This window comes from Thalassophryne amazonica, chromosome 5, assembly GCF_902500255.1.
Source record: "Thalassophryne amazonica chromosome 5, fThaAma1.1, whole genome shotgun sequence".
NCBI lineage: Eukaryota > Metazoa > Chordata > Actinopteri > Batrachoidiformes > Batrachoididae > Thalassophryne > Thalassophryne amazonica.
Window position 1 is genome coordinate 27144940 of NC_047107.1, and position 26887 is coordinate 27171826.

The 26887-nt window shown below is 38.3% G+C and overlaps 1 protein-coding gene across 2 annotated transcripts; it reads right to left on the reverse strand.

Moving 5' to 3' along the window:
- Positions 1-1942: 1942 nt before the first annotated feature.
- On the reverse strand, positions 1943-26829 carry LOC117510218 (BTB/POZ domain-containing protein KCTD9). 2 transcript variants are annotated; one of them, XM_034169842.1, is made up of 12 exons: positions 26668-26829; positions 25739-25860; positions 25274-25317; positions 25087-25183; positions 24936-24994; positions 24692-24820; positions 18058-18125; positions 17887-17982; positions 17650-17799; positions 12914-13019; positions 12708-12841; positions 1943-2494 (listed from the first exon to the last, which is right to left on the reverse strand). In XM_034169842.1, exons 1-12 carry the CDS (start codon positions 26713-26715, stop codon positions 2378-2380), a joined length of 1170 nt encoding a protein of 389 aa, XP_034025733.1. In that variant the 5' UTR covers positions 26716-26829; the 3' UTR covers positions 1943-2377. The 2 variants fall into 2 exon arrangements, with proteins under 2 accessions (XP_034025733.1, XP_034025734.1); XM_034169843.1 differs by lacking the exon at positions 1943-2494 and adding an exon at positions 11611-11655 and having other exon boundaries at positions 12695-12841.
- Between the last annotated feature and the right edge of the window lie 58 nt (positions 26830-26887).

The window sequence follows — 26887 nt, forward strand, 5'->3', positions numbered from 1 at the left end:
CAAGCAACTTTGGTGGAAAGACACATGTTACAAGTTTAACTTAGATGTGCAAATACATACAAAGCACGATTATGTAACGTTCGTCTTGACGTGGAACTTTCCAGACACGCCCACGATGAAGCCAGAAGACACTTTTTTTGGTTTTTTAAAGCACACAGCTGTATTATATTCATCACACAGGGGTTTGAATAATAAAACATTTGAACACTCATCAGCATCACAGTGTGGTGCATACACATAAGATAAAAAAAGAGGTAGGTTTACAGAGCGCATAAATCAAATACAAGTTGTTTTTGTAAAGACTACAACCCCTGGCAAAAATTATGGAATTACTGGCCTCAGAGGATGTTCATTCAGTTGTTTAATTTTGTAGAAAAAAAGCAGATCACAGACATGACACAAAACTAAAGTCATTTCAAATGGCAACTTTCTGGCTTTAAGAAACACTATAAGAAATCAGGAAAAAAAAATTGTGGCAGTCAGTAACGGTTACTTTTTTAGACCAAGCAGAGGGAAAAAATATGGAATCACTCAATTCTGAGGAAAAAATTATGGAATCACCCTGTAAATTTTCATCCCCCAAATTAACACCTGCATCAAATCAGATCTGCTCATTGACACTGACCCTATGCCATGACATTGACCCTATGTGTCTTTTTGCAAGGAATGTTTTTGCAGTTTTTGCTCTATGGCAAGATGCATTATCATCTTGAAAAATGATATCATCCCCAAACATCCTTTCAATTGTCCAAAATATCAACATAAACTTGTGCATTTATTGATGATATAATGACAGCCATCTCCCCAGTGCCTTTACCTGACATGCAGCCCCATATCATCAATGACTGTGGAAATTTACATGTTCTCTTCAGGCAGTCATCTTTATAAATCTCATTGGAAAGGCACCAAACAAAAGTTCCAGCATCATCACCTTGCCCAATGCAGATTCGAGATTCATCATTGAATATGACTTTCACCCAGTCATCCACAGTCCACAATTGCTTTTCCTTAGCCCATTGTAACCTTGTTTTTTTCTGTTTAGGTGTTAATGATGCCTTTCGTTTAGATTTTCTGTATGTAAATCCCATTTCCTTTAGGCGGTTTCTTACAGTTCGGTCACAGACGTTGACTCCAGTTTCCTCCCATTCGTTCCTCATTTGTTTTGTTGTACATTTTTCGATTTTTGAGACATATTGCTTTAAGTTTTCTGTCTTGATGCTTTGTCTTCCTTGGTCTACCAGTATGTTTGCCTTTAACAACCTTCCCATGTTGTTTGTATTTGGTCCAGAGTTTAGACACAGCTGACTGTGAACAACCAACATCTTTTGCAACATTGCGTGATGATTTACTCTCTTTTAAGAGTTTGATAATCCTCTCCTTTGTTTCAATTGACATCTCTCATGTTGGAGCCATGATTCATGTCAGTCCACTTGGTGCAACAGCTCTCCAAGGTGTGTTCACTCCTTTTTAGATGCAGACTAACGAGCAGATCTGATATGATGCAGGTGTTAGTTTTGGGGATGAAAATTTACAGGGTGATTCCATAATTTTTTCCTCAGAATTGAGTGATTCCATATTTTTTTCCTCTGCTTGGTCTAAAAAAGTAACCGTTACTGACTGCCACAATCTTTTTTTCTTGATTTCTTGTAGTGTTTCTTAAAGCCAGAAAGTTGCCATTTGAAATGACTTTAGTTTTGTGTCATGTCTGTGATCTGCTTTTTTTCTACAAAATTAAACAACTGAATGAACATCCTCCAAGGCCGGTGATTCCATAATTTTTGCCAGGGGTTGTATATATTCAAACATAGGAAAAGGAGAAGCCTCACAGCTGTAAAGCGAGTATTGCATAACGAAGCAATGCAATGAAGAAGAGCTTGTAGTGTAGTTTATGGTGCGCTAGCAGCACTTTAGCCTTTCAGGCTGTGCTATTGTATGGCTTTGGCTTACAATGATTACTTTTTAATTGGTCATTTCCAGCAAAAATCATGTTCCATTTCAGCTACAGCAACATTCAGTGAACATTACTGCAGAGAGCCGATCTGGTTCTGACTCCCAGTAATATGTCAAGTAATATGAAATGCATATAACCTACGTAAAACTTCATGACAAAGAGACTGAATCCAGACACTCCCATGTAGGAACAATACTTTTTGGTGACATATGCAAACATTCTACCGTTACAACATGAACAACCCTGGGTAAATTCTAGTGCAAGATATTTAAAGCTAACATGATGTGGGTGGAATGCCAGGGATGTGCATAAAAGTACCCGTGCAGCGTTCAGGTACAAAGAGAGCAACAGCTGGGGATAAAAAGGTGGAGGCCCACGACAGGAATTGAGCAAAACCACCTTTGGCCCAGACTGATGTGTGTCAAGTTATCTGACACTCTGTGACATGTGGAGAGGAGTCAGCATCTCTTCAAAAATGGCTCCTTTCACATTGGACCCTCTCAGGTTAGCTTCTTGTAGATCACAGCCAGACAAGTCACAGTTCTGGAAAAAAAAAAAAAAAAGTAAAATTAAAATACATATTTAAGTTAGCGGGGAGAACATTAGGCTGGAATAATTCCCTGGGTTTAGTGCACAGAGACAGTCCTCACGCAACATGACCTCACATCCTGATTTTGATTAACAGAAAAGATCTTTGAAAGGCTGAAAGGACTGATTGATTTGGAGATAACATAAATGAGAGAAAGATGACACTACTTGATTAGTCTCATTCAGATTATTCAAATGATAACTCAAAAACAATAAAAGCTATCATCTTGTAAAAGGGTGTACAATGAGGACCAAATTTTGTGAACTCTGATGCACCAGTTAAATCCAAAAGCAACTTTGTTTTGTGTATGTAATATATTCCCATAGAGTTGGATGTATCGAAGCTAGAGGGCGGAGTCATGCCATCAAGGAGCATGTGGTGCCATAACCAAAGAGGGCAAAAAGCGATGTTTGAATTAGTATTGATTAGTGCACTATTCTTGAAAACCATCCTTCACAACCATAGTAGACTTTATCGCGAACGCTACATGAATGACAATAAAGCATCCAAGAGGCACAAGTTGACGAAGATTATCTTATTTTTAGGACAGTAATAAGTTCAGTACAGCAGTATGAATGGCCACCAGAAAACTGGAAACGTGTTCATGTGAACGTGTTCTTCTGGAGAATTGCAAACAAATGTACTGGAAGTTCAAGATTGCTGGTGATCACTGCAGGGGTTCTGGGTGACCTCGGGCCTGTAGGCCTAACGTACCAACTGAGAATTGTTTTTGCTCAGTGAGGATACTGCAACCAACCGTGTTATACTCTGCATAGATTTTACTTCACTGTCTTTAATCCCATGGTCAACTCCAGAGTGTGCTTAGAGCATTATTTTGCGCCAAGCTGGAAATTTCACGTCAGACTCTTGGGACACCGACATCATGAGAATTTATCCATGGATTTATTTACACTGCATGATGCACCGTGCTGTTTAGTGATGATCCATGTCAGTGTTATGCCCGGGTGTTAGGATCTGGAATCCCAGCTATTTCTGCCAGGAAGGTAAAAAATGAACTCTTTTTATTACAATTTAATTAATATTATTATTTTATTTAAAAAGCAAACCAAAAACAGGTAGGTACAGCATTTACAGTGAGTACACCAGTGGTGGGCACAGATAACCAAAAAATTAACTTTGATAACAGATAATCAGATAACTGAAAAGTTATCTTCGATAAAGATAAAACAATAAACCACCCAAAAATGTATCGGAAGTTACAGATAACCGATAAATTCCAATATGATCTCTGGCACATTTACAACTACTAGTAAAACAAATTTAATAGCTTCTAGTAATATTAAAAATAACAGACCAAAACAATGAGACCACACTTTTTTCATTCAACATTCTGCCCCTGCTGGAAGCTCTTGTTTACTACAGTGCTCCCAGCACAGAGGCACCTCGAGAGCAACCATAAAGCCAGCTATCAATCTCAACGCTCCGGTCAGGCGGAGGTCTTGAAAAATAAAGTCATGCTGAGTTATGGTTTTGATTTATAAATAACATTAATACAGATAGAATAACTCTATTAATGTCAATTCTGTCATTTGTACAAAGTTAAAATATAACATATATCTTTTAATGTTGAATAATGCACTAATTCTGAGGTTTTGTAACAGACAGATCGCAGATGATTCTGGGTAAAAGTGCCTCTGCTAAACAATGATTGGTTCAGTCATTCATTATGTAAACCAACACTTTAATGTGACGTCTGTCGTGTGTTGGTGCTTAAAGATAAATGTGCTTTTGTAAAATATTCCATTTTTTATTTGTAAAAACAGGCATTTTTACGGAGCCCTGGAAGTGTCATTGCAAAATGTTTTGCATGTGGAGAGAATGTGCGCACGTTTTATGATGTAAAACGTGCTTTACACTGTGCGAGATGATTTTTCATGCAGGAATATTTTGGACCGAGTTTCAGGTTAATCGTGCGTCCTGCATCGTGTAGTGTACGTGGAGTATCAAGCTGCGGTCAACATCTGACGACCACCTCCTGATCGCCGATCGCATGGTCAAATGAGAATCAAACCTGTTTGATATATTATTGTGGTCGGCCGTCGTGAGGGTTTGCTGCTGCTGAAAAGCTACAAGCATCCAAACGCTTGCACTGTGCCTGTGCAAACACTGCAGAGCTGGCTTGTAATATTATTATTATTATTTTGCTGTTTTGTTTTTAAACTTCATTTATAAAAAAAGAAAAAAGAAAAAAAGATAGCCATTTGCAAAGCCAAAAAGTTGATTTGACAATCATCTGATATAACCGGGGTCAAAATAAATAGAACACTGCCATCTACTGGTTCCCAGACGCTTAGTACTTAGGGCGAATACTGCCATGAACACTACTGGCCAGTAGATGGCAGTAGTGGCCTTGAAAACAAAATTCCAGATAATCCTTGTCTGCTACACTTAAAATGCGGGGAATTTAACAAACGCAAATACAAAACCAATGTCTATAAACGCAGAGAATATATTCAAGAGAGTTTTAGGCACTAGAGTTTAATGCTGTTGTCCGTGGAGCCTGAACAGAGTGTCTGAAATGCATTTGTCCTGTCGTGACGTACTGAGATTACATCATCGTACCCATAATGCACTGCGGGGTACAGCATGTGCTCACAAAACCTTAAAAATTAGCACATTACTTTAAAACTAAAACATATATCTGATATTTTCACTATAAAACTTCAGACATAACAGTAATTTTAAATAACTTGGACAAAATTAGTTTGGTTAAAATTTGAACCATAAGTTAAAAATGTATGCCTCTGGATGATTTAGGTGATACTGCCAGCATATCGTTATGGTGTTAAAGGAATTTTTTTTTTTTTTTTGGCTATTTCTCCTTTGTCTGCAGAGAATTGAGATGCTTTTCATACAAGCAGTTCTCTTCTGTTTGCAGAGGTTATAATAGTACAAAACTTTTAACAGGTGGGTGCTGATCTGATTTTAAATTTTAAAAATGCTTGTCGCTGTTCAGCTTTGTTTCAGTTTAAAAGTTATCGGACAAAAAAAAATAATCGGAAGATAACTAGTCCCCGTCAGTACTCTAGCTGCAGCATTTTGAATTAACTGAAGGCTTTTTAGGGAACTTTTAGGACAACCTGATAATAATGAATTACAATAGTCCAGCCTAGAGGAAATAAATGCATGAATTAGTTTTTCAGCATCACTCTGAGACAAGACCTTTCTGATTTTAGAGATATTGCGTAAATGCAAAAAAGCAGTCCTACATATTTGTTTAATATGCGCTTTGAATGACATATCCTGATCAAAAATGACTCCAAGATTTCTCACAGTATTACTAGAGGTCAGGGTAATGCCATCCAGAGTAAGGATCTGGTTAGACACCATGTTTCTAAGATTTGTGGGGCCAAGTACAATAACTTCAGTTTTATCTGAGTTTAAAAGCAGGAAATTAGAGGTCATCCATGTTTTTATGTCTGTAAGACAATCCTGCAGTTTAGCTAATTGGTGTGTGTCCTCTGGCTTCATGGATAGATAAAGCTGGGTATCATCTGCGTAACAATGAAAATTTAAGCAATACCATCTAATAATACTACCTAAGGGAAGCATGTATAAAGTTAATAAAATTGGTCCTAGCACAGAACCTTGTGGAACTCCATAATTAACTTTAGTCTGTGAAGAAGATTCCCCATTTACATGAACAAATTTATACAGATAATTATCAAATTATAAATTTAACAGATAATTATCTTTGATAATTATCTGTTATCGGAAGTGTGCCCACCACTGGTGTACACCCATTGCAGTGACTGCCCTCAGTATTTCCGCATTCACTCAACAAGCACGCTGTATTGCACAACCGTGTACTTTGTGTTCTTTTTGCCCTCTCTGGTAATGGCGGCGCCGCGTTATGTTAGCGACATAGGGAGTACGCACTCTAGCTTCACTATATCCAACTCTATGTATATCCCATAGATGTTTCTGCCACCTACTAGATGGTTAATAGACGTTGAAAGGTTGATATAAATTAGGAGCAGGTGTGACAGTCAAAAGAGACACACCTGCAAGGAAAATGTAATAAATCAGAGAAGTAAACCATTACTTTATGACTGTTTCACATCAGTTATGCAGTAACTCACATAACAGAGTCATGACTCCACAAAGCTGAGCAGAAAGGATTATGTGTGAACCAGGGGGACAAAAAAGAAATCAAGGGAGATGAATGAGCGCGGTACGTAGTGAATGAGGTCCGAGAGAGAAAGAGTTTCCACATAGAATTTTACTACAACCCCAATTCCAATACAATTGGGACGTTGTGTAAAATGTAAATTAAAACAGAATACAATGATTTGCAAGTCCTCTTCAACCTATATTCAATTGAATACACCACAAAGACAAGATATTTAATGTTCAAACTCAAACTTTGTTTTTGTGCAAATATTTGCTCATTTTGAAATGGATGCCTGCAACTGGGAAAGTTGATGAATGCTCAAAGAACACCTGGTTGGAAACAGGTGAATGTCATGACTGGGTATAAAAGGAGCATCTCCAAAAGGCAAAGACGGGGTGACAATCACCACTTTGTGAACAACTGTGTGAAAAAATAGTCCAACAGTTTAAGAACAATGTTTCTCAATATTCAATTGCAAGGAATTTAGGGAGTCCATCATCTACAGTCAAAAATATAATCAGATGATTCAGAGAATCTGGAGAACTTTCTACCTGTAAGCAACAAAGCAGAAAACCAACAATGAATGCCCGTGACCTTTGATCCCTCAGGCGGTACTGCATTAAAAACCGACATTGTGTAAAGGTTCATACCGCGTGGGCTCAGGAACACTTCAGAAAACCATTGTCAGTTAACCCTCTGGGGCCGACGCCGTCGTATACGACGGCTAAGACCAAGCTTTACTAACTTATAAATAACTTTTGAATGATATGAGATAGAAACTTCTTTTTTGCTGAAAAATTAACTCCACAGACTTTCCAGCTCTGCAGAGCCAGCCATCGGCCATCTTTGTACTCCTCATAGAAGCTGTGTGATGACGTGCGCAATGTGAGTGTCCAATCGGAATTGGTTCACCGTCACATGGTTTTCCAAAATCCAATCGTAGGGCAGATTTACCTCACGTGAAAAGCCAAAGATCGTTTTCAGGAGTGATGTGTTACTAGTTGGCCCGTTTGAATAACCTCCAATAAGTACATACTATTAGTACATACTCGGTGTGCCCTGCGTCATTACGCACAGTGATCAGTGAAAGCAAGAGCAGAGGAGAGCCTCTGACGACAATCTCACATGCTCAAACAAAGAATGTTTAACTATCAGGATTGCTCCACTAGTTTGCATGTGAATGTTACTGGATAACTGCTTTCTCTGCGTAAAGCACTGTTTACCATATCAATGGACAACAAAACACAGACCATTTTGTATATATTGTTCAAAATGTGCATTTGTGTTTATTGTTTGAACCTTTTTGTTGTTCAGTCTTTCACACAAGACCTCAAATTACCTTTATAAAGTGTCAAAACAGTTGTTTATTACAGTTTGATGAGTGTTTTGAATAAATGTGTGGAAAATTATTTTTCGCTTTATTTTTTCCTTGCCTATTTTTGATTGTAAACCTTTATTACACTTATAAAACAACAAAAACATATATATTCTGAAAGCACAGGTTGTCCTGAAAAAAAGAGACAAAACTTGATTGTGGGATGCAGGGAGAGCTGTTAACAGCAATAATAAAACATTTATGCCAGGCGAGTGAACTGTACAAAAAATGCCCTCGGACCCCAGAGGGTTAACACAGTTCGTCACTACATCTACAAGTTAAAACTCTACCATGCAAAGCAAAAGCCATACATCAACAACATCCAGAAATGCCGCCGCCTTCTCTGGGCCCGAGCTCATTTGAAATGGACAGACGCAAAGTGGAAAAGTGTGCTGTGGTCTGATGAGTCCATATTTCAAATTGTTTTTAGAAATCATGGATGTTGTGTCCTCTGAACAAAAGAAGAAAAAGACCAGACTGTTCTCAGCGCAAAGTTCAAAAGCCAGTATCTGTGATGGTATGGGGTTGTGTTAGTGCCCATGGCATGGGCAACTTACACATCTGTGACGGCACCATCAATGCTGAAAGGTACATCCAGGTTTTGGCGCAACACATGCTGCAACACCTTTTTCAGGGACATCCCTGCTTATTTCAGCAAGACAATGCCAAGCCACATTCTGCACGTGTTACAGCAGTGTGGCTTCGTAGTAAAAGAGTGAGGGTACTAGACTGGCGTGCCTGCAGTCCAGACCTGTCTTGAAAATGTGTGGTGCATTATGACGCACAAAATACGACAGAGACCCCGGACTGTTGAACAACTGAAGTTGTACATCAAGCAAGAATGGGAAAGAATTCCACCTACAAAGCTTCAACAATTAGTGTCCTCAGTTCCCAAATGCTTAATGAGTGTTGGTAGAAGGAAAGGTGATGTAACACAGTGGTAAACATACCACTGTCCCAGTTTTTTTTTTAAAAGTGTTGCAGGCATCCATTTTAAAATGAGCAAATATTTGCACAAAAACAATAAAGTTTCAGTTTGAACATTAAATATCTTGTCTTTGTGGTATATTCAATTGAATATAGGTTGAAGAGGATTTGTAAATCGTATTCTGTTTTCATTTACATTTTACACAACGTCCCAACTTCATCAGAATTCGGGTTCTAAATCAGAGGCAAAAAACTTTTTGAATATTTTAACACCAGTTATGTTCGAAAACTCAATAACATGGTCCTAATTTCACACAATCCCCCAGAAAGGATTTCTCAGTTTCTTTTTTTTCAAAGCCAAGGTCTGGCTAGCAAGGCAACTGCTACTTGCTCAGAAAGCTCCACTTAGAACAAGTGTGTGTGTTTTTAATGAAGGCTCAACTTGCTTTTTGTTAAAGTGGGGGGTGTTGCTGCTGACCTATGTGTCGTAAATCTACTTCGGGAAAAGATCAGGTATGAAACAATGACTATCTTTCTATAAAGCAAGAAGTGTATGTGTTCTCGGAATGCGGCTCGCGTGTCTGACTAGTTTTCTTGTCGGATTGCCCTCAGCTTTCAGATATGGCTTGTGCATGGCACGATGCTGTACATTATTATGAAAATTTTGGGAATTAATTTTCAAAACCTTTATTTTGATCAACACTAACATTTGTATTTCCAAAATGGCATGGCTCACTGTTGTTACTGGTAGCAAAGTTAAACAACATGAGATAGTTCATGTTGGTTATTGTTTTATGCCAACTTCACAGCAAATATTTTTACTGTGAAACGCATGCTGTCAGTGATCCTTGTGACTGAGTTTAACTTGACAACACTGAGGAGACGTTTGCTAACAAACAAATTTCCCACAATTTGTACTTGTATAAGTACAAAAGCTGAATAAGATCTTACATTTGCTGCAAGTTCAAGTTTAAATAAACTGTGTTCAGGAGGTGGAGTATTGTGTTTCAAATATTCTAAATGTTGTGTTTAATTGTGTGAGTCTCTTCCAATAACCTGTTTAATAGGAATCCTTTTATGTTCATATAACTGATTTTTAAAACAATACGAAATACTATATTCAAACAATAACATAGTATAGCATATCAATCAAAACATAGACCCGAATGACAAAAAGTGCTTATTATCAACACAATCCTTTATTATGAAGTTTTGTGGGATTTATTTTCAAAACCTTTATATTGAAGACATTTTTTAGTGACTTCAGTTTTACTGCCTGCTTTGTCATGATAAATATCGCACCATTCTTTTAGCGATTCAGTTAGAAGTCTCACTTTCACAAGTCTCAATTTATCCCTTTTTAATTAGCCTCTTTTTTTCTTCACATCAGGTTTTCCATCCTGAGATATTCTCTAAGAGCAAATTCATAGAATGGAAATGCTTTTTCTCTCAATTTGGTGGGTCACATGACAGGTGCTTTGACACTGTATATTCTACTAATATAACAATATACACAAATGAGATTAATTTCTCTGATATACAACATGTTCCAGGGTAGTGTTTTCAGATTTCTTTCAACTTGGTCCTGAAAATACTGAATAATCTTACTTTCACGCTGACTGGCATGGCTGTTTCATTGTATTTATTTTAGTTGAAATTTTTGTGGAGAAGCGCTCCGTAAAAGCAGCGCCGCAGGTGGGTTAAGAGCAGTGTTTAATATGATGCGAGCGTGCAAAGGTCGTACTTTCACAACTGATTATTTCCTGTCTTTAACTTAACATCATAATGAAATTAATTAAGGATGAGACTAGTATCTCGTGTCACGACAGACAAAGCGTGTTTGACAAACTGATGGTATTATTTTGACAACATCTGGACTGGGACTAACAAATTAATTCAAGTCTATTATATCAATAGTCTGTTCTTCTATATTTGTTTAGACAAATAGTGACTGTACAAATGTGGCACTGAGTTTAAATAAATGTAACAGCACAGTAACAGCACAGAAAATGCAGATTTATCCTGGAACTCTCCTGAAAACACTGATCATGCCCACACTGATTTCTATTTATGTTGGTTGTCAGACGCTAACCAAGATGGCGGTGCTCTGGCAATAGCCAGCGAATGAGCGGATCGCCCCGGTCCTCCATCTAGTGAGTAAATAGAAATCAGTAGTCTGTATCCTTGCATTATTCTTCTTCAAGCTTCAACATGTAACTCAGTAATATTGTGTTTCATATGAATTTAAGAAAGCATGGAATTAGTCTGTGGTTATTTTTACAACACACTCAGGAACGTTACCTTACTCTATCGCCAACTCCTACCAAGTTAGATAGTTAATGATAATAACCTTAAATAGTGTGAAGTTAATCATCAAATGACAGCAACCAAATGTATTAACTAATATCCCTCTTTGTTCAACATCATTTTAATTTGATATGCCAACACCAAACTGATTCCTGTTCTTTATTATTCAGCAATGCAAGTGCTACCCCCCCATGAAAGAGAAAAAAAAAAAAAAAAAAAAAACTTGCTACGGGTACTGCACTAGTGTTCATTTAATTTATATCTGCTCATTTCATCCTGTTTTTGGTCACAGGAAAATGGCATTAATGCAATGTTCTTTTGACATATCTTTCCTGACTCAGTAAACAGCTGCGTTCATAATCCCTTCCGACCAGTGTTGCCACAATTACTTTGATAAAGTAATCCAATTACTGATTACTCAATTGTAAAAGTAACTAAGTTAGATTACTAGTTACTTTTTTAGCTACTTTCCCCAGCTGCCAACAACAACCCTCTGCCACCTCAACATGACAATGATACCTGTTTTGCCAAAACTCACTTTATAGTCACCCTTTCTTGACTTCAATGAAAATAAATACTTGTTTTATAAAAAGTAAAATAATCTTTCTTGACCTCATATTTAACTGTTGACAGCACTAACAGTAAAACTTGCAATTTCTAACCTACATTGTTTATGTAAATGTAACTATTAAATTCTAACATTTAAATTCTCTATAAACATTTTACTTGTCAAAATTATTATTTTAAGTAGTATTAGTAGTTGTAGTAAAAAAAAACGCTTCAAAACTGGACCTTTAATCTAGGGGTGTTGTGGGGGAGGGGAGCACATCCCTGCCTCACGCCCCCATTCCATCTGGATTCGCCCCTGCTTTGGCGTTTGAGCACAAAGAATGGATAACATTTATTTATGCAGAAAACATTACCAGATTTACAGGTAAGAAAGTTTTATTGTGTTTTCACATCATGTGGTCCTCAGAAAGAGAGTTTAGGTGCATTTGAGTGGAAAATAGTGTTAGTTGTTGACACGTCGCAGAGGATCAGCTGTTTTTAACGAGACGATACGGAGCGGCTCAGCTCAGAATTCTAAATAAAGGAGGAAAATAAAGCATAAAATGACTTTGTAAAGCTCAGTGCAGGTGTGCTGTTTTGCTTTAAGAGGTGACGACGAGTTGCAGCTGATGAAAAGCTCACAGCTCGCTTAAAGTGTGTAGCTCAGTCGAACCCCGACCTCCTGCCCACGGACCAAGTTTAATGCTGCTGTCGACCCACAATGCAAAAATAATAGTAACGCAGTGACTTGGAGAAGTAACTTTAATCTGATTACTGATTTGGAAAGATTAACGCGTTAGATTACTCGTTACTAAAAAAAAGTGGTTAGAGTAATGCGTTACCGGCATCACTGCTTCCGACAGCCTTAACTTACCTCAAGATCTGTTCCCGCTAAAGTGGCCCCCCGCAGGTTGCAGTTCTTCAGCTTAGCATTTTTCAGAGTGGCCACACGCAGGTTGATGCCTGTCATTTGGCTTCCTTCCATTTCAACTCCTTTCAGGTTGGCTCCTAAATACAATGACATCAACTTAAAACCTGATTACAAACAGAAGCTCATCTGCTAAAATTCTGATGGATTACCTTCCAGGTTGGCTTTCAGCCCAGATGGATCTTCAAAGTTACATCCTTTCAGTGAAGCCCCCTCAGCATTAGTACAAAGCATCTTCACCCCTTGTAAGTTTGCACCCTTAAAAAAAAAAACAAAACTAAAATATCAGTATTCATGTTTTATTAGAAATGGACCTCCAGTATAAATTCTATCCGCAGCAGGTCAAATCACAAGACAGACAAAAGAAATACATCTTTTTAGGAAGTGAAGCTAAATTTCAAACCCCTGTCTGCAGAACAAGACAAAGTGCACCACACTAGTTTTCCTACATAAAGATCTCTATTTTCAGTCTGTCTGTAAAGAACAGCGGTGTTTATCACTGCCACCAAGTGGTGAGAAGAATGACATCACTATGCTCAACTGGTTTAATGTCGTTTTTTTCTGTCAGTCACGTTACAATTCATTCATTTTAATAAACCCCAACTGACAGTGTTGCTGTTCCCATTTACACATTTCTATCTTGTCATATTACAGAAACATGTTATACATGTTGCCGCTTGAAATCATTAAATAATCAAAAATTCATCTGAGAAGAATACGACAAATACAGGTGAATGTCAAGAGAAAAGTTTTCTTTTTAGCTTTAGTGACTCCGTCATAAAATTCCATCCTGCTTTCACATTTTGTTGTACAAAAAACTCAACTATGATGAAATACTGATTTCATTGCAGTTTATCGGTTTGATGTGTTAACAAATTGGATCAAACCCACATTTGTGGTTTTACACAGAAGCAAAGAAGAATGTCCTCAATAATCCTGCTGGACGATAAGATCAAAGGTAGAGTTTGATGATAATATCAGTTCACACACAGAGCTTCCGTGTCTTTATTCTGATATCTTTTTGTAAGTTTAAATGCAACCATAACCCTCAATTATATTACCAGTTTGTCAGCATTTCTCTCATTGGAGCTCCATGATACAACACATATCATGATGCACCTATCACAGTTACAACAAGGTTTGAGTTGTGAGTCACAATATCATGACAAAATCACAAAATTATTAACTCCGTGAAAATAGCTTGCAAACAGATCATTCTTATGTGAAATTCTCAGGAATTCAATTTTGCAATGCAAAATACAAAGCCTCTAACCAGTTAAGTGCTATAAGCCTTAACTTAGACACTTAAAATTTTAGACCTACAGTAGTGTTCAGAATAATAGTAGTGCTATGTGACTAAAAAGATTAATCCAGGTTTAGAGTATATTTCTTATTGTTGCATGGGAAAGAAGGTACCAGTAGATTCAGTAGATTCTCACAAAGCCAACAAGACCAAGCATTCATGATATGCACACTCTTAAGGCTATGAAATTGGGCTATTAGTAAAAAAGTAGAAAAGGGGGTGTTCACAATAATAGTAGTGTGGCATTCATTTTTTTTTTTTTGGAAAAACAAAAAAACTAGCAGTTAGGTCATATTTAGATATATCTAAGTGCTAAAATCTCAAAGATCAGGTAGTTTTACCTTAGAAAAAAAACAACAACTAAGACGTACCATTTTTTATTATGAAATATTTTTTCATACATTTGTCAAAATTGTGACTGAATTCGAAAAATGTCTTACATACATAATTTAATCACTGTTTATACTAATTATGTAGAAAGAATCTGTGTTTATTAGGGATGGGTATCGATAAGATTTTCGATCGATAATGGTATCGATATCGAAACCAATACCATTATCGATTCTGCTTATCGATCCTATTCCTTATAGATTCCCTTATCGATACCTCTTGTGAATTTTTTGTATACTAAAAATAGGCTTTACAGGTTCTCTATGTCAGCGGGTCAAAGAGCTTTTTCTTATCGTGCACCCGCTCTGTGGAACAGTCTTGCTGCGACCGTGAGGCAGTCAGACTCCGTGGACATTTTTAAGACAGCCTATTTTTATTCCCTTTTTTATGAATAGTTTTTATTTTTTATCTGTTTTATTCTTTTACTTCTGTTTTAATTATGTATTTGAATTTTTATTTATTTAAATTTTTTATGTTGAACTGTTCTATGTGAGGCACCTTGAGACAACTTGTTATTTGATGCTTTATAAGCCGATTAAATTGAAATTGAATTGAAATTAAACAACATTTCATTGAGTCTTAAAGTAAATAAATATGGAATTGGTCACTGGATCCTTAAACTCTGGACATAATAAACTCTACATGCTGGATCCTTGATCTCTGGATATAAATAGAAATAAACAAAATCTGTAGTTTTTGTCAAAAGCATTTCCTTTCAGACACTATTGGCATGAATGTCTTTCCATACATCTGAGCTGAGCTCTTGCAGCTGGCTGTACGTCTCATTTTGGGAGGGGAAAAAAAAAAAAAAAAAAAAACTTTTAGTCGATTGTAGTTTGTCTGTATTACAACGTTTGTAAGAGGCGTCATTTTATTTAAAGCGGCAATTTGTTTTGAAGTTATTAATTCTGACCATACTCTGTCTCGGTAAAGAGCGTGCAGCGTTTGGACCTGTGCCAACGGAACTGAGGACGATTTTCATTTCTTGACTGCAACAAGACACCCAGTTAATGACTTTAATCCACACAAAAGTGACTCACGATATTTTAATGGCTTTGAGAGGGGTTAAGAAGCGGACTTGCCGTTTCTGAAGAGCTCCGAATCAAAGAACCAATGAGCTAGTGGACTGAAGCATTACTTCATTGGCTCATGCTTTAAAGTGGTGTCGCGCTGCAGAAACGGTTGATTACAGAGCCGCTGCAGGATCTGTAATCAACATAGAGGAATGATCATTTTACCGACAAACACCCTCAAAAACAACGGCTGCTCTGAAGGACCGATAAGGGAATCGTTAAGCAAAAAGGCTATTGATATCGGTGGATCGAATCATTTCTTAACAATACTCGAAAAGAGCCGGTTCGCGATACCAAACACTAGTGTTGAATGTTTTAATTTTAAAGAAAAATTATTCTGAAGTACAAATTGTAACAACTGACGTTATCTGTTTTCTATCTGTATATTTTATAAATCATTTATGATTCTTTTGCAAGAGGTCTTTTCTTCTGTGCAGAAGTAAACCTTTCATGGTATCAGCATACTCATTTAAAAAAACAAAACAATATGATTTGATATGGGCTTCCTGATATGATTATCACAGTTCAGGATGTTTCGTTAGACCCCGAGCTTTAAAGTATGACACCGTCACAGTCGCTTTAGGGCCCCTTATGGCCCAGTCACATGGCACACGACGATTCCTGAACGAAAAGAAAAAGTAATAAAAGTCACTATTCGTTGAGAAAAGGTGGGCGAAAGAGCTTTTATCACCAAACAGCCTGCGAAGCCAGAGCGCAAAAGGGACGAAAGAGGAAATGAACAAAACCAAAGCTAACGATCTCAACGCTTTAACGAAACACGCCTGGAGCCACTGCTGGAGCAGTGTGTGTCTGCATCTCTGAGTTCCAGGACTCTGCGCTGGAACGGAGCTCATAGCACGTGAGTCCTGGAGAAACTGCAAACAGAAGCTGTGGAGATCTGTGTGCACATCTGTGGACCCACCTGCTTTGGTTCCTCGTCCAGAACAAAAGAGGGATCATCTCCATCATCAGAATCCACACTGTCTGAGAACACGCTGTGTGCTCCGTCTTGCTCCAATTAAAAAAAAAAAAAAAGGGTGTGCCGTGGTCGCTGATCTATCACTGTATTATATTCTAAGCCATATATACTGATTTATAACAGAAAACTGTCAAAAGGGGGAATAAATATAAGTGTAAAGGTGATTGAATATATCAGAGCAGTAAATTGATCAGTGCTTGTGAATGCCGTGCACTGACTCCACATGTGCGGTTATTTCTACCAGCTGCAGCTGATCTACAACGTGAATTCTGCCTTCCAGAACAGCTCTTTATATAATATTTTAAATTATCTGCCTGTTGCCACATGTACAGAAGAGCTGGATTGTCATTCCTACACTCACTGTTATATTTAATAAAACATAATTAGCACACGCAGCAGCTGCTGCTGCCGCTAAAGCTGCATTCAAGTACCATCAGAAATGACACATTTTTGTTGTTACAAATTCAGCAATTGCTTGTGGCAAAATAATTAATTGTATCCACACAAAAGATTAATTATTCCCTATATAAGGTGCCTGAGTGCATTGAACCTGACTCTCCACCCAGATAAAAAAAAAAAAAAAAAAAAAAAATCCAAGCAAACAGGCTGTTTGCCCTGTAATTTCCGACGGTACATGAACGCAGCAGCAGCCTCAGCGCTCACAAACCGACTTCTGCACTGTGTAAAAACACTCAGCTGCTCGAACGAACTCAAATTAAACAATAATGTTACAAAAACTAAACAAACGATTAAAAACGTCAAGAACGACAGCAAAACGAAACATGGACAAATTGAGGTTTTCGTTGCCCTTCGTTCAAATTTTTCAACAGTTTAGAAATCCTGACGAAGTGCCAGCTGCAGGAACAAAGCTGCGTGAAGGTTAAACGATGCCAACGAAAGTCCAAATTTCTTGTTTTGTCAGGGCTTCTTTGCCCTTCGTTAAGTGCCGTGTGACTGGGCCATTACCTGTTTCACTCTTTCCCTCATAATCATTTTATTCATCAACCCTCATTTCTACAGAAGTTGGAAAAGTTTCCATCCATCCATTTTCTATACCCACTTACTCCAATTAAGGGTCGCGGGGGTGCTGGAGCCTGTCCCAATCATGTCTAGCCCTGAGAAATGAAGAGCCATCAAACTTACATCCAGATTGGCTCCAGACAGATCAGCCCGCTCCAGATTGGAACAACACAGGTTGGCATGTGTCAGATTGCAGCGGCTCAGATTAGCCATCTTGAAATTGATGTAGCGCAGATCAAGGCGGGATAGATCAGCCCCGCTAAAATTAAGACCCTAAAAAAGGTAAACAGCATTGTGAACCCACTGAAAATGCATGAAATGGGAGTATTTACACTTGAAAACCTGTTCAACTAGCTGTACCTGGCAACGGAGCTCTGACTTGGTTGGCGTTGCCAGCAGAAAACGAACAAACTCTTTGCGGGAAATCGGAGAATGGTCCTGAGGTGGCTGCGAGTTCTGTTTGTGTAAAGTGAGTATGAATTTACAGGAATTATAACACTGTGGTGCAAACAAAGCTACACTTCATATTACCTTGATTGCTACTTCTAACTGTTCAGCAAGCTGCTCAATTCCAAAGAACCGTGCCTCCTCGAGAACACCTGGAAGACAGTTGACAAAATGCTAATATCGGCATCAGCGTTGGTCAGGCTCTGCCAGTGCGCAACCAGCCACAAAAAGAAGGAAAAAATATTTCCCTTAAGTGTTGTGAAACAATCACAAAGTAGTGTTTTGTTTGTCTAATTAACAGTTTTATTTAAGAGGACACATTACATTCACTGACCACCGCGATCCATAAATCACTTTTCTCTCACTTTGAAACTTTCTCAGGCTGAAGTCAAGAAAAAACATGCAGCCAAGCTCCTGTGACAGAGCTAAGCTCCATGCTGTAGTGATGGGTCCAGCAACACCAATGCGTCGGCGCATGCGTCGAGCTCATAGAGTGAAACTCCATGTCGGTGCGCGTATCACTTTGCGAAAGTCACGTGATCGATACAGGAACTGTTTCGAACTGACACTGACGCGCCAAAGTGGCCAAACTGTGTTTATAAGGAAGCGCATCTGTCAATGGGATGCATCTGCCAAAAGAATCTCTGATCTGTTGTGGTTCATCGTCAAATTCATCAAGAATTATGGAGCAACCTCAAGCCAAAAGAAAGGTTTCCGCCATGTGGGACCATTTTGATCTCATATCGGAAAATAAGGTATTTGTTTTAATTTCCTTGTTGATTCATCCCGCTCCTTTGAGTTTCCATTTAATCTGAATTCAAAATCAGTTCAAAGTGACTCTTAGTTTACTATTCATATTATTTTCTGCAGGTTAAATGTCGCATTTGTTCAACAGAACTTTCCTATTTCAACAAAACCACCTCCTAAATGCTGAGACATTATAGGGCCAGGCATAAGAATGAAGTCCCAGATACACCCAGGATGAACTCAGGTATACAACCATCCTACAACTTACTCAGTTAATTTATTGATAATCCCTATTAATTTATTTTTTACCTCATTTTTAACCATCAAGCTTCCAGGAAGCAGATGCTGGATGAGGCTCTGCTGAGTTTCATCCTGAAGGACTGCCAGCCCCTCAGCACTGTGGAGAGTGAAGGGTTCAGGGAACTGGTTCAGGTCCTTCAGCCCTCATATTCAGCATTGTTGTTGTTTGGAAATCATGTACTGAAATCCCACATTGTTGTTTTTAGGTGACCTTTGGCAACATCTCAATATCAAAGGGGGCAGGCAGACCACAAGTGCCACAGGTGATGCCATCCAGGAGGTGTAGAGGTACCTGGCAAAGGCCAATATTGCCAGGTCCCAGGATCCTCTGAGATACTGGGACAACCACAAGACAGTATATCCAAACCTCATCCAGCTGTCATTACAGTTTCTCTGCACTCCAGCCTCATCTGTGCACTGTGAGCGGGTGCTTTCTACAACCCCTGGCAAAAATTATGGAATCACCGGCCTCGGAGGGTGTTCATTCAGTTGTTTAATTTTGTAGAAAAAAAGCAGATCACAGACATGACACAAAACTAAAATCATTTCAAATGGCAACTTTCTGGCTTTAAGAAACACTATAAGAAATCAAGAAAAAAAGATTGTGGCAGTCAGTAACGGTTACTTTTTTAGACCAAGCAGAGGAAAAAAAATATGGAATCACTCAATTCTGAGGAAAAAATTATGGAATCACCCTGTAAATTTTCATCCCCAAAACTAACACCTGCATCATATCAGATCTGCTCGTTAGTCTGCATCTAAAAAGGAGTGATCACAACTTGGAGAGCTGTTGCACCAAGTGGACTGACATGAATCACGGCTCCAACACGAGAGATGTCAATTGAAACAAAGGAGAGGATTATCAAACTCTTAAAAGAGGGTAAATCATCACGCAATGTTGCAAAAGATGTTGGTTGTTCACAGTCAGCTCAAAAATTGAAAAATGCACAACCAAACAAATGAAGAACGAATGGGAGGAAACTGGAGTCAACGTCTGTGACCGAACTGTAAGAAAACCGCCTAAAGGAAATGGGATTTACATACAGAAAAGCTAAACAAAAGCCATCATTAACACCTAAACAGAAAAAAAACAAGGTTACAATGGGCTAAGGAAAAGCAATCGTGGACTGTGGATGACTGGATGAAAGTCATATTCAGTGATGAATCTTGAATCTGCATTGGGCAAGGTGATGATGCTGGAACTTTTGTTTGGTGCCGTTCCAATGAGATTTATAAAGATGACTGCCTGAAGAGAACATGTAAATTTCCACAGTCATTGATGATATGGGGCTGCATGTCAGGTAAAGGCACTGGGGAGATGGCTGTCATTACATCATCAATAAATGCACAAGTTTACGTTGACATTTTGGACAATTGAAAGGATGTTTGGGGATGATGAAATCATTTTTCAAGATGATAATGCATCTTGCCATAGAGCAAAAACTGTGAAAACATTCCTTGCAAAAAGACACATACGGTCAATGCCATGGCATAGGGGAGATGGCTGTCATTACATCATCAATAAATGCACAAGTTTACGTTGATATTTTGGACAATTGAAAGGATGTTTGGGGATGATGAAATCATTTTTCAAGATGATAATGCATCTTGCCATAGAGCAAAAACTGTGAAAACATTCCTTGCAAAAAGACACATACGGTCAATGTCATGGCATAGGGTCAATGTCAACGAGCAGATCTGATTTGATGCAGGTGTTAGTTTGGGGGATGAAAATTTACAGGGTGATTCCATAATTTATTCCTCAGAATTGAGTGATTCCATATTTTTTTCCTCTGCTTGGTCTAAAAAAGTAACCGTTACTGACTGCCACAATCTTTTTTTCTTGATTTCTTAGTGTTTCTTAAAGCCAGAAAGTTGCCATTTGAAATGACTTTAGTTTTGTGTCATGCCTGTGATCTGCTTTTTTTCTACAAAATTAAACAACTGAATGAACATCATCCGAGGCCGGTGATTCCATAATTTTTGCCAGGGGTTGTAAAGCTGGAGAAGTTGCATCAAACGAGCGTAACAGACTCAAATTCAAGACTTTGGAACAACTTTTTTTGAATAAAAATTTGTAAACAAAATAAAATCCAAGTCCACAAGCATCCTCATTCACAATATGTTCACTTAGATTTTCATGTTATGATACATGTTCACATTTATTTTTAGAGATTTTAAATTAAACTGAAGATATGAAATGATACAAAATGACATACAATGACTTAGATTATATTACTGTATACAGTGGTGGGCACAGATAACCAAAAAATTTACTTCGATAACAGATAATCAGATAACTGAAAAGTTATCTTTGATAAAGATAAACCACCTAAAAATGTATCGGAAGTTACAGATAACTGTTAAATTCCAGTATTGTCTCTGGTACATTTACAACTGCTAACAAGCTGAATTTGAGTTTTAACACCACGATCGCTTTTGGAAGCATTAAAAACAACAGAAGACCTAAATAATGAGTCAGCACTTTTGTTCAAACATGCTGCCCCCTTCTGGAAGCTGCACAGCTGAAACCAGCAACAGCCCAGGGTGCTGTCACTCTCTACCAATCACGATGCTCCGGTCAGGCGGAGGTCTTGAAAAATAAAGGCATCCTGACTTATGGTTGTGTGAATACTGATAGAATAACTCCATTAATGTCAATTCTGTCATTTGTACTAAGTTAAAATATAACATATCTTTTAATGTTGAATAATGCACTAATTCTGAGGTTTTGTAACAAAAACAGACAGATCGCAAAGGATTCTGGGTAAATGTGCCTCTGCTAAACACTGATTGGTTCAGTCATTCATTATGTAAACCAACACGTTAATGTGACGTGTGTTGGTGTTACAGATAAATGTGCTTTTGTAAAATATTCCATTTTTTATTTGTAAAATCAGGCATTTTTAATGGAGCCCTGGAAGTGTCATTGCAAAATGTTTTGCATGTGGAGAGAATGTGCGCTGTTATTAGTGCCTTGCGCACGTTTTATGATGTATTGTCTTGTCAATATTGTCTTAACACATAAATGTTGTCTTTACACTGTGCGAGTTTTCACTCTTTCAGATGATTTTTCATTTCTGTGAGAAATTTTTGGACTGAGTTTCAGGTTAATCACGCGTCCTGCAACGTGTAGTGTACATGCAGTAACAAGCTGCGTTCAACATCTCACGAGCACCTCCTGATTGCCGATCGTATGGCCGAATGAAAATCAAAGCTGTTTGATATTATTCTGGTGTGGCTGCTGAGGGGCTACAAGCATCCAACTGCTTGCACTGTGTCTGTGCAAACACCGCAGAGCTGTCTTGTAATGTTTTTTGTTGTTTTGTTTTTAAACTTAATTTGTAAAAAAAAAGCCATTTGCAAAGCCAAAAAGTTGATTTGACAACCATCTGCTATAACCGGGGTCAAAATAAATAGAACACTGCCATCCGACTGGTGCGCAGACGCTTAGTACGAATACTGCCATGAACACTACTGGCCAGTAGATGGCAGTAGAGGCATTGAAACTTGCCAAAACAAAATTCCAGATAATCTGTTTCTGCTACATTTAAGATGCGTGGAATTTAACAAACGCAAATACAATGTCTATAAACCCAGAGAATATATTCACACTAGAGTTTAATGCTGCTGTCCGTGGAGCCTGAACAGAGTGTCTGAAATGCATTTGTCCTGTCGTGAGTACTGAGATTACCCATAATGCACTGCTGCTGGGCACAGCATGTGCTCACAAAACCTTAAAAATTAGCACATTACTTTAAAACTAAAACATATCTGATGTTTTCACTTTCTAAAACTTCAGGCATGACAGTAATTTTAAATACCGTATTTTCCGCACCATAAGGCGCACCTAAAAGCCTTAAATTTTCACAAAAATCGGCCGTGCGCCTTATGTGCGCACTGAATTCCAAAATCTGTAAAAACGACCGACGTTGTCTTTGACCGTCGGAATATCGGACCATTTCCCGCTGACACAGGGACGTAATACGTAAAGTACGTACGCTGCCAGCGATAAACCAATCGGAGAACATTACGTAATACGTAAAGTACGTACGCTGGTAGCGTAGAGTATGTACGCTGCCAGCGATAAACCAATCAGAGAAGAGTCCGTGGTACGTACACTTACCTCCGCCACTCCTCCGGTAGTTACCGTATACTACAGGTATCCTGCAAAACAACATTTGTTTGTCTAAGGACCCCCGAAAATGGCGTCAGCGAAGAGACATGCTTACGAGGCACAATTCAAACTGCAGGCTATCAGTTACGCGGTTGTTCATGGGAATAGAGCAGCTGCGAGAGGAAACAAGAAAATGAACTGCGCCAAGTTAAAAGGACCAAATGGAGTTTCCGCGGAAACAAAGTTGGCCACAGCTAGAAGACCAACTCGAGCAATGGGTCATTGAACAAAGAACAGCCGGGAGAAGCGTCTCTACAGTCACCATTCGGCTGAAGGCAAAAACGACAGCGATGATGAGAGGGAAGATGAGCGGGAACCTGGCGTGTTTGATGGCGAAATTGCCCAGCTGTTCAATTCAGACACAGAAGATGAGGACTTCGATGGATTTGTGACAGAACCATAATAAAAAAATAATGTGAGTACCATATTGTTGAATAGTTCAAAGTTGTTAAAAAGTTAAAATACACTCACCGTTTTGCTTCCATGACCTTTTTTTTTTTTGTAGACTATATGTTTTAGCGTGCGCCTTTTGTCAGGGTTAAGTACCCGCTAATTGAGGCCGCGCCTTATAATCCGGTGCGCCGTTTGTAAGGGTTAAGTACCCTCCAATTGAGGGCGCGCCTTATAATCCGGTGCGCTTTATGGTGCAGAAAATACGGTAACTTGTCCAAAATTAGTCTGGTTAAAATCTGAACCATAAGTTAAAAATGTATGCCTCTGGATGACTTGGGTGATATTGCCATCGTATCAGTATGGTGTTAAAGGAAATGATTTTTTTTTTTATCAGTTCTCCTTTGTCTACAGAGGGTAGAGTGATTTTTCCTTAAACTAGCTCACATCTGTTTGCAGAGGATAGAACTATACATCTCAAGAAACTTTCAACAGGTAGATCTCAACTGATTTTAAAGTTTAAAAACATTTGCTGCTGTTCAGCTTCGTTTACTATGTTATCGGACGACAATTCATCGGAAGATAATTAGTCCGATAATGGTTTTTAAAGTTATCTAAAAAGATAATCCGATAATGAAAACATTATCTTCGATAACTATCTGTTATCAGATTATAGGAAGCGTGCCTGCCACTGATTGTATATAGTAGGCCATGAAATCAGTGTCAGTTGAGAGCCTTAACTCGGGTGCCTGTAGGGATTTTTTTGGTCCAGCAGGTGTCAGTATTCAGTGACACAGTATCAATACAGTTTGGCAATGTGTTGAAACGCTTCATGACGCCTCATCGACCCATCACTACCACGCGGTGCTCTGGCACTGGCAATGAGAACTGGCAGACTTTACATGCCGCTCCTTCCATTACAAACTATCTGCATACAGCTTTTGTTTAACTGGCCTCACAAGCATTTTAATCAGCTGACGACAATTATGGAAAAATGGCATTAATCCGTTTGAATAATTGGCTGACCACTACTTGAGTGCACCTGAACATGGTGACTGTGCTGCTATAGGGGGATGGACAGTGCACGTACACTGCTCAGCTTACCTCGGATATTGATGCCATCATTAATAATGAGCTGACCATGTCTCAAATAGTTGAGAATAGGCTCAAAGTATTCAGGGCTACGGTCAATTAGGTAAGCCCCATGCTCATCTTGCTTGTTCCCCCACACATCTGACAAAATAAGCGCACACACACAGATGTTTATGAAACCAATCCTAAAAGACGGTTCAACTTAAAAAAAAAAAAAGTATGCTTACTGTTTACTATCCAGCATAACACAACTTACCTTTTTCTCGAAACATGTGAGCAAGCATACTCTCTGGCTCCTTACTAACCAAAGTGCTTCTGCAGACAAACATATGTAAATACTAGTAATGATGAACAGCTTTGGTAACGTGTTTGTGGCTGGTGAACATAGCTGTTACAGACAATCACACCTGGTGGTGGTGAAGAGACGCCCACCGATATTAAGGGTCAACCAATCAGTGTGTGCTCCATGCTGACCCGTAGGAACTTTGACTTCATTCTGGGGCTCTAAATGATGAGAGTTGAGGGAAAAAGTCTCTGAGACAGTGTCCATATGTTTGCTGGTCAGCAGACCAGAAAGATCAGGACTTAACTCACCAAGAAATGGATCTCCTTCTGACACATACAGCACATCATCATCTCTGAAGAACAGTTCAAACAGACAACATAATGAGGTGACAAATCTACATGTATTTATCTTAGGGCTACAACTATTATTTCCGTATTCATCATTCTGCTGATCAGTTCTCAAACTTTTTTTTCAATACTTTTGGAATGTTTATTTAGTCTATAAACTGGCAGCGAAAACTCAGTAATATCCATTACAATTTTCCAACAAATATAACTATAATGGAGTATCAGGAGCTTTACTTCAACACATTAGTAACAGCAACAGACCAAAGGTAAGACACAGGCTGTGAACTATCACCAAAGCCAGCATTTTAGAAACATTTTGAAACATTTCAAACCCCTACTAAGTTCAAACATTTCACAATTGCCATGTCTTGAGATGATTCAATGAATCACAAACGTACTGTACCTTTTGTCATTGTGTAAGCTTACCTAATAAGGGCGATATCATCTATGAGACCACCTCTTCCATTGTATAAACAGGAAGCTCTGATTCCTAATTTATTACTTGCTACTGACAGTAAGTCAGACAAGGTCCCATAAACTGCTACAACCTATGGGGGAAAGATAAGTCACCGGTGAATTTCTTGGAATTAACTTCAGTGACTGAAGAAATAATCAAAACTGTACCAAAATGTTTTATTTAACTGTAGTGATACTACAGTAACATGTGATTACATTCAAAGTTACAAAAGGCTTCCATCCAACAACATGCCTGTATCATTTTTGGATCATACGCAGCTGTTTATGCAGTTAGCTGTTTACTGGTGTCTGGTTAAGGTTAGATATTTGGCTTAGGTTATCATAGGCCTGGTTGTTTTAGCAGCCAACAGCAGTTCACCAATGACAAAACAACTGCCCCATGTAAAGTGTCAAAAAATGTTCAAACATCGGATGCACTTACACATTACATATAGTTTACATCTGATCCAAATATCTATAATTTTCTTGCTTTTCATGAGTGAATTTGTGAATGGTAATCATGTAATAAATGTATAATTTGTGAATTATACATTTATGCATGAAAAATTAAAGAAAAAATTTCCCAAATGTTTACAAATCGGCTATCGGCAAAAAGGGGTTTGAAAATATCAGTATATAACATCGGTAAAACCTAATATCGTACATCCTTAATTTTTTGTGTCAGGTTTGACGCCAATTATTATTTTTGACGAACTTAGCTTGAAGTGAAATTAACGTTATTAGGTTACAAAGATACGCGAGACAGCGTTTTGACATACCGTGATTTGACTGTATGATCTAATAAAGGACGTTGTATGTGTTAAGTCAACTTAATGGTTTTATGGGCCAGAATGCGGCCCGAAACAAAATCCACAAAGCCTAAAGGACAAGTTGCCCACCTTGCCATTTTTAGATGTCCCGTTAACAAATAAAGTCACTCTTCTCATTCTTTAGACGCTTTGGTTGGTTGAAATATGTTCTAAATTACACGGCAAGCTTCTCTAGGAGCGAACGCTTGCTATTCAGGCGAGCTAGCATCGGACAAAAACACGAGCCAAGTGCTGCGTTTGCTGTATTCCGGAAATATTTTCTCTAATCATTTAAGTTTTCAATGTACTA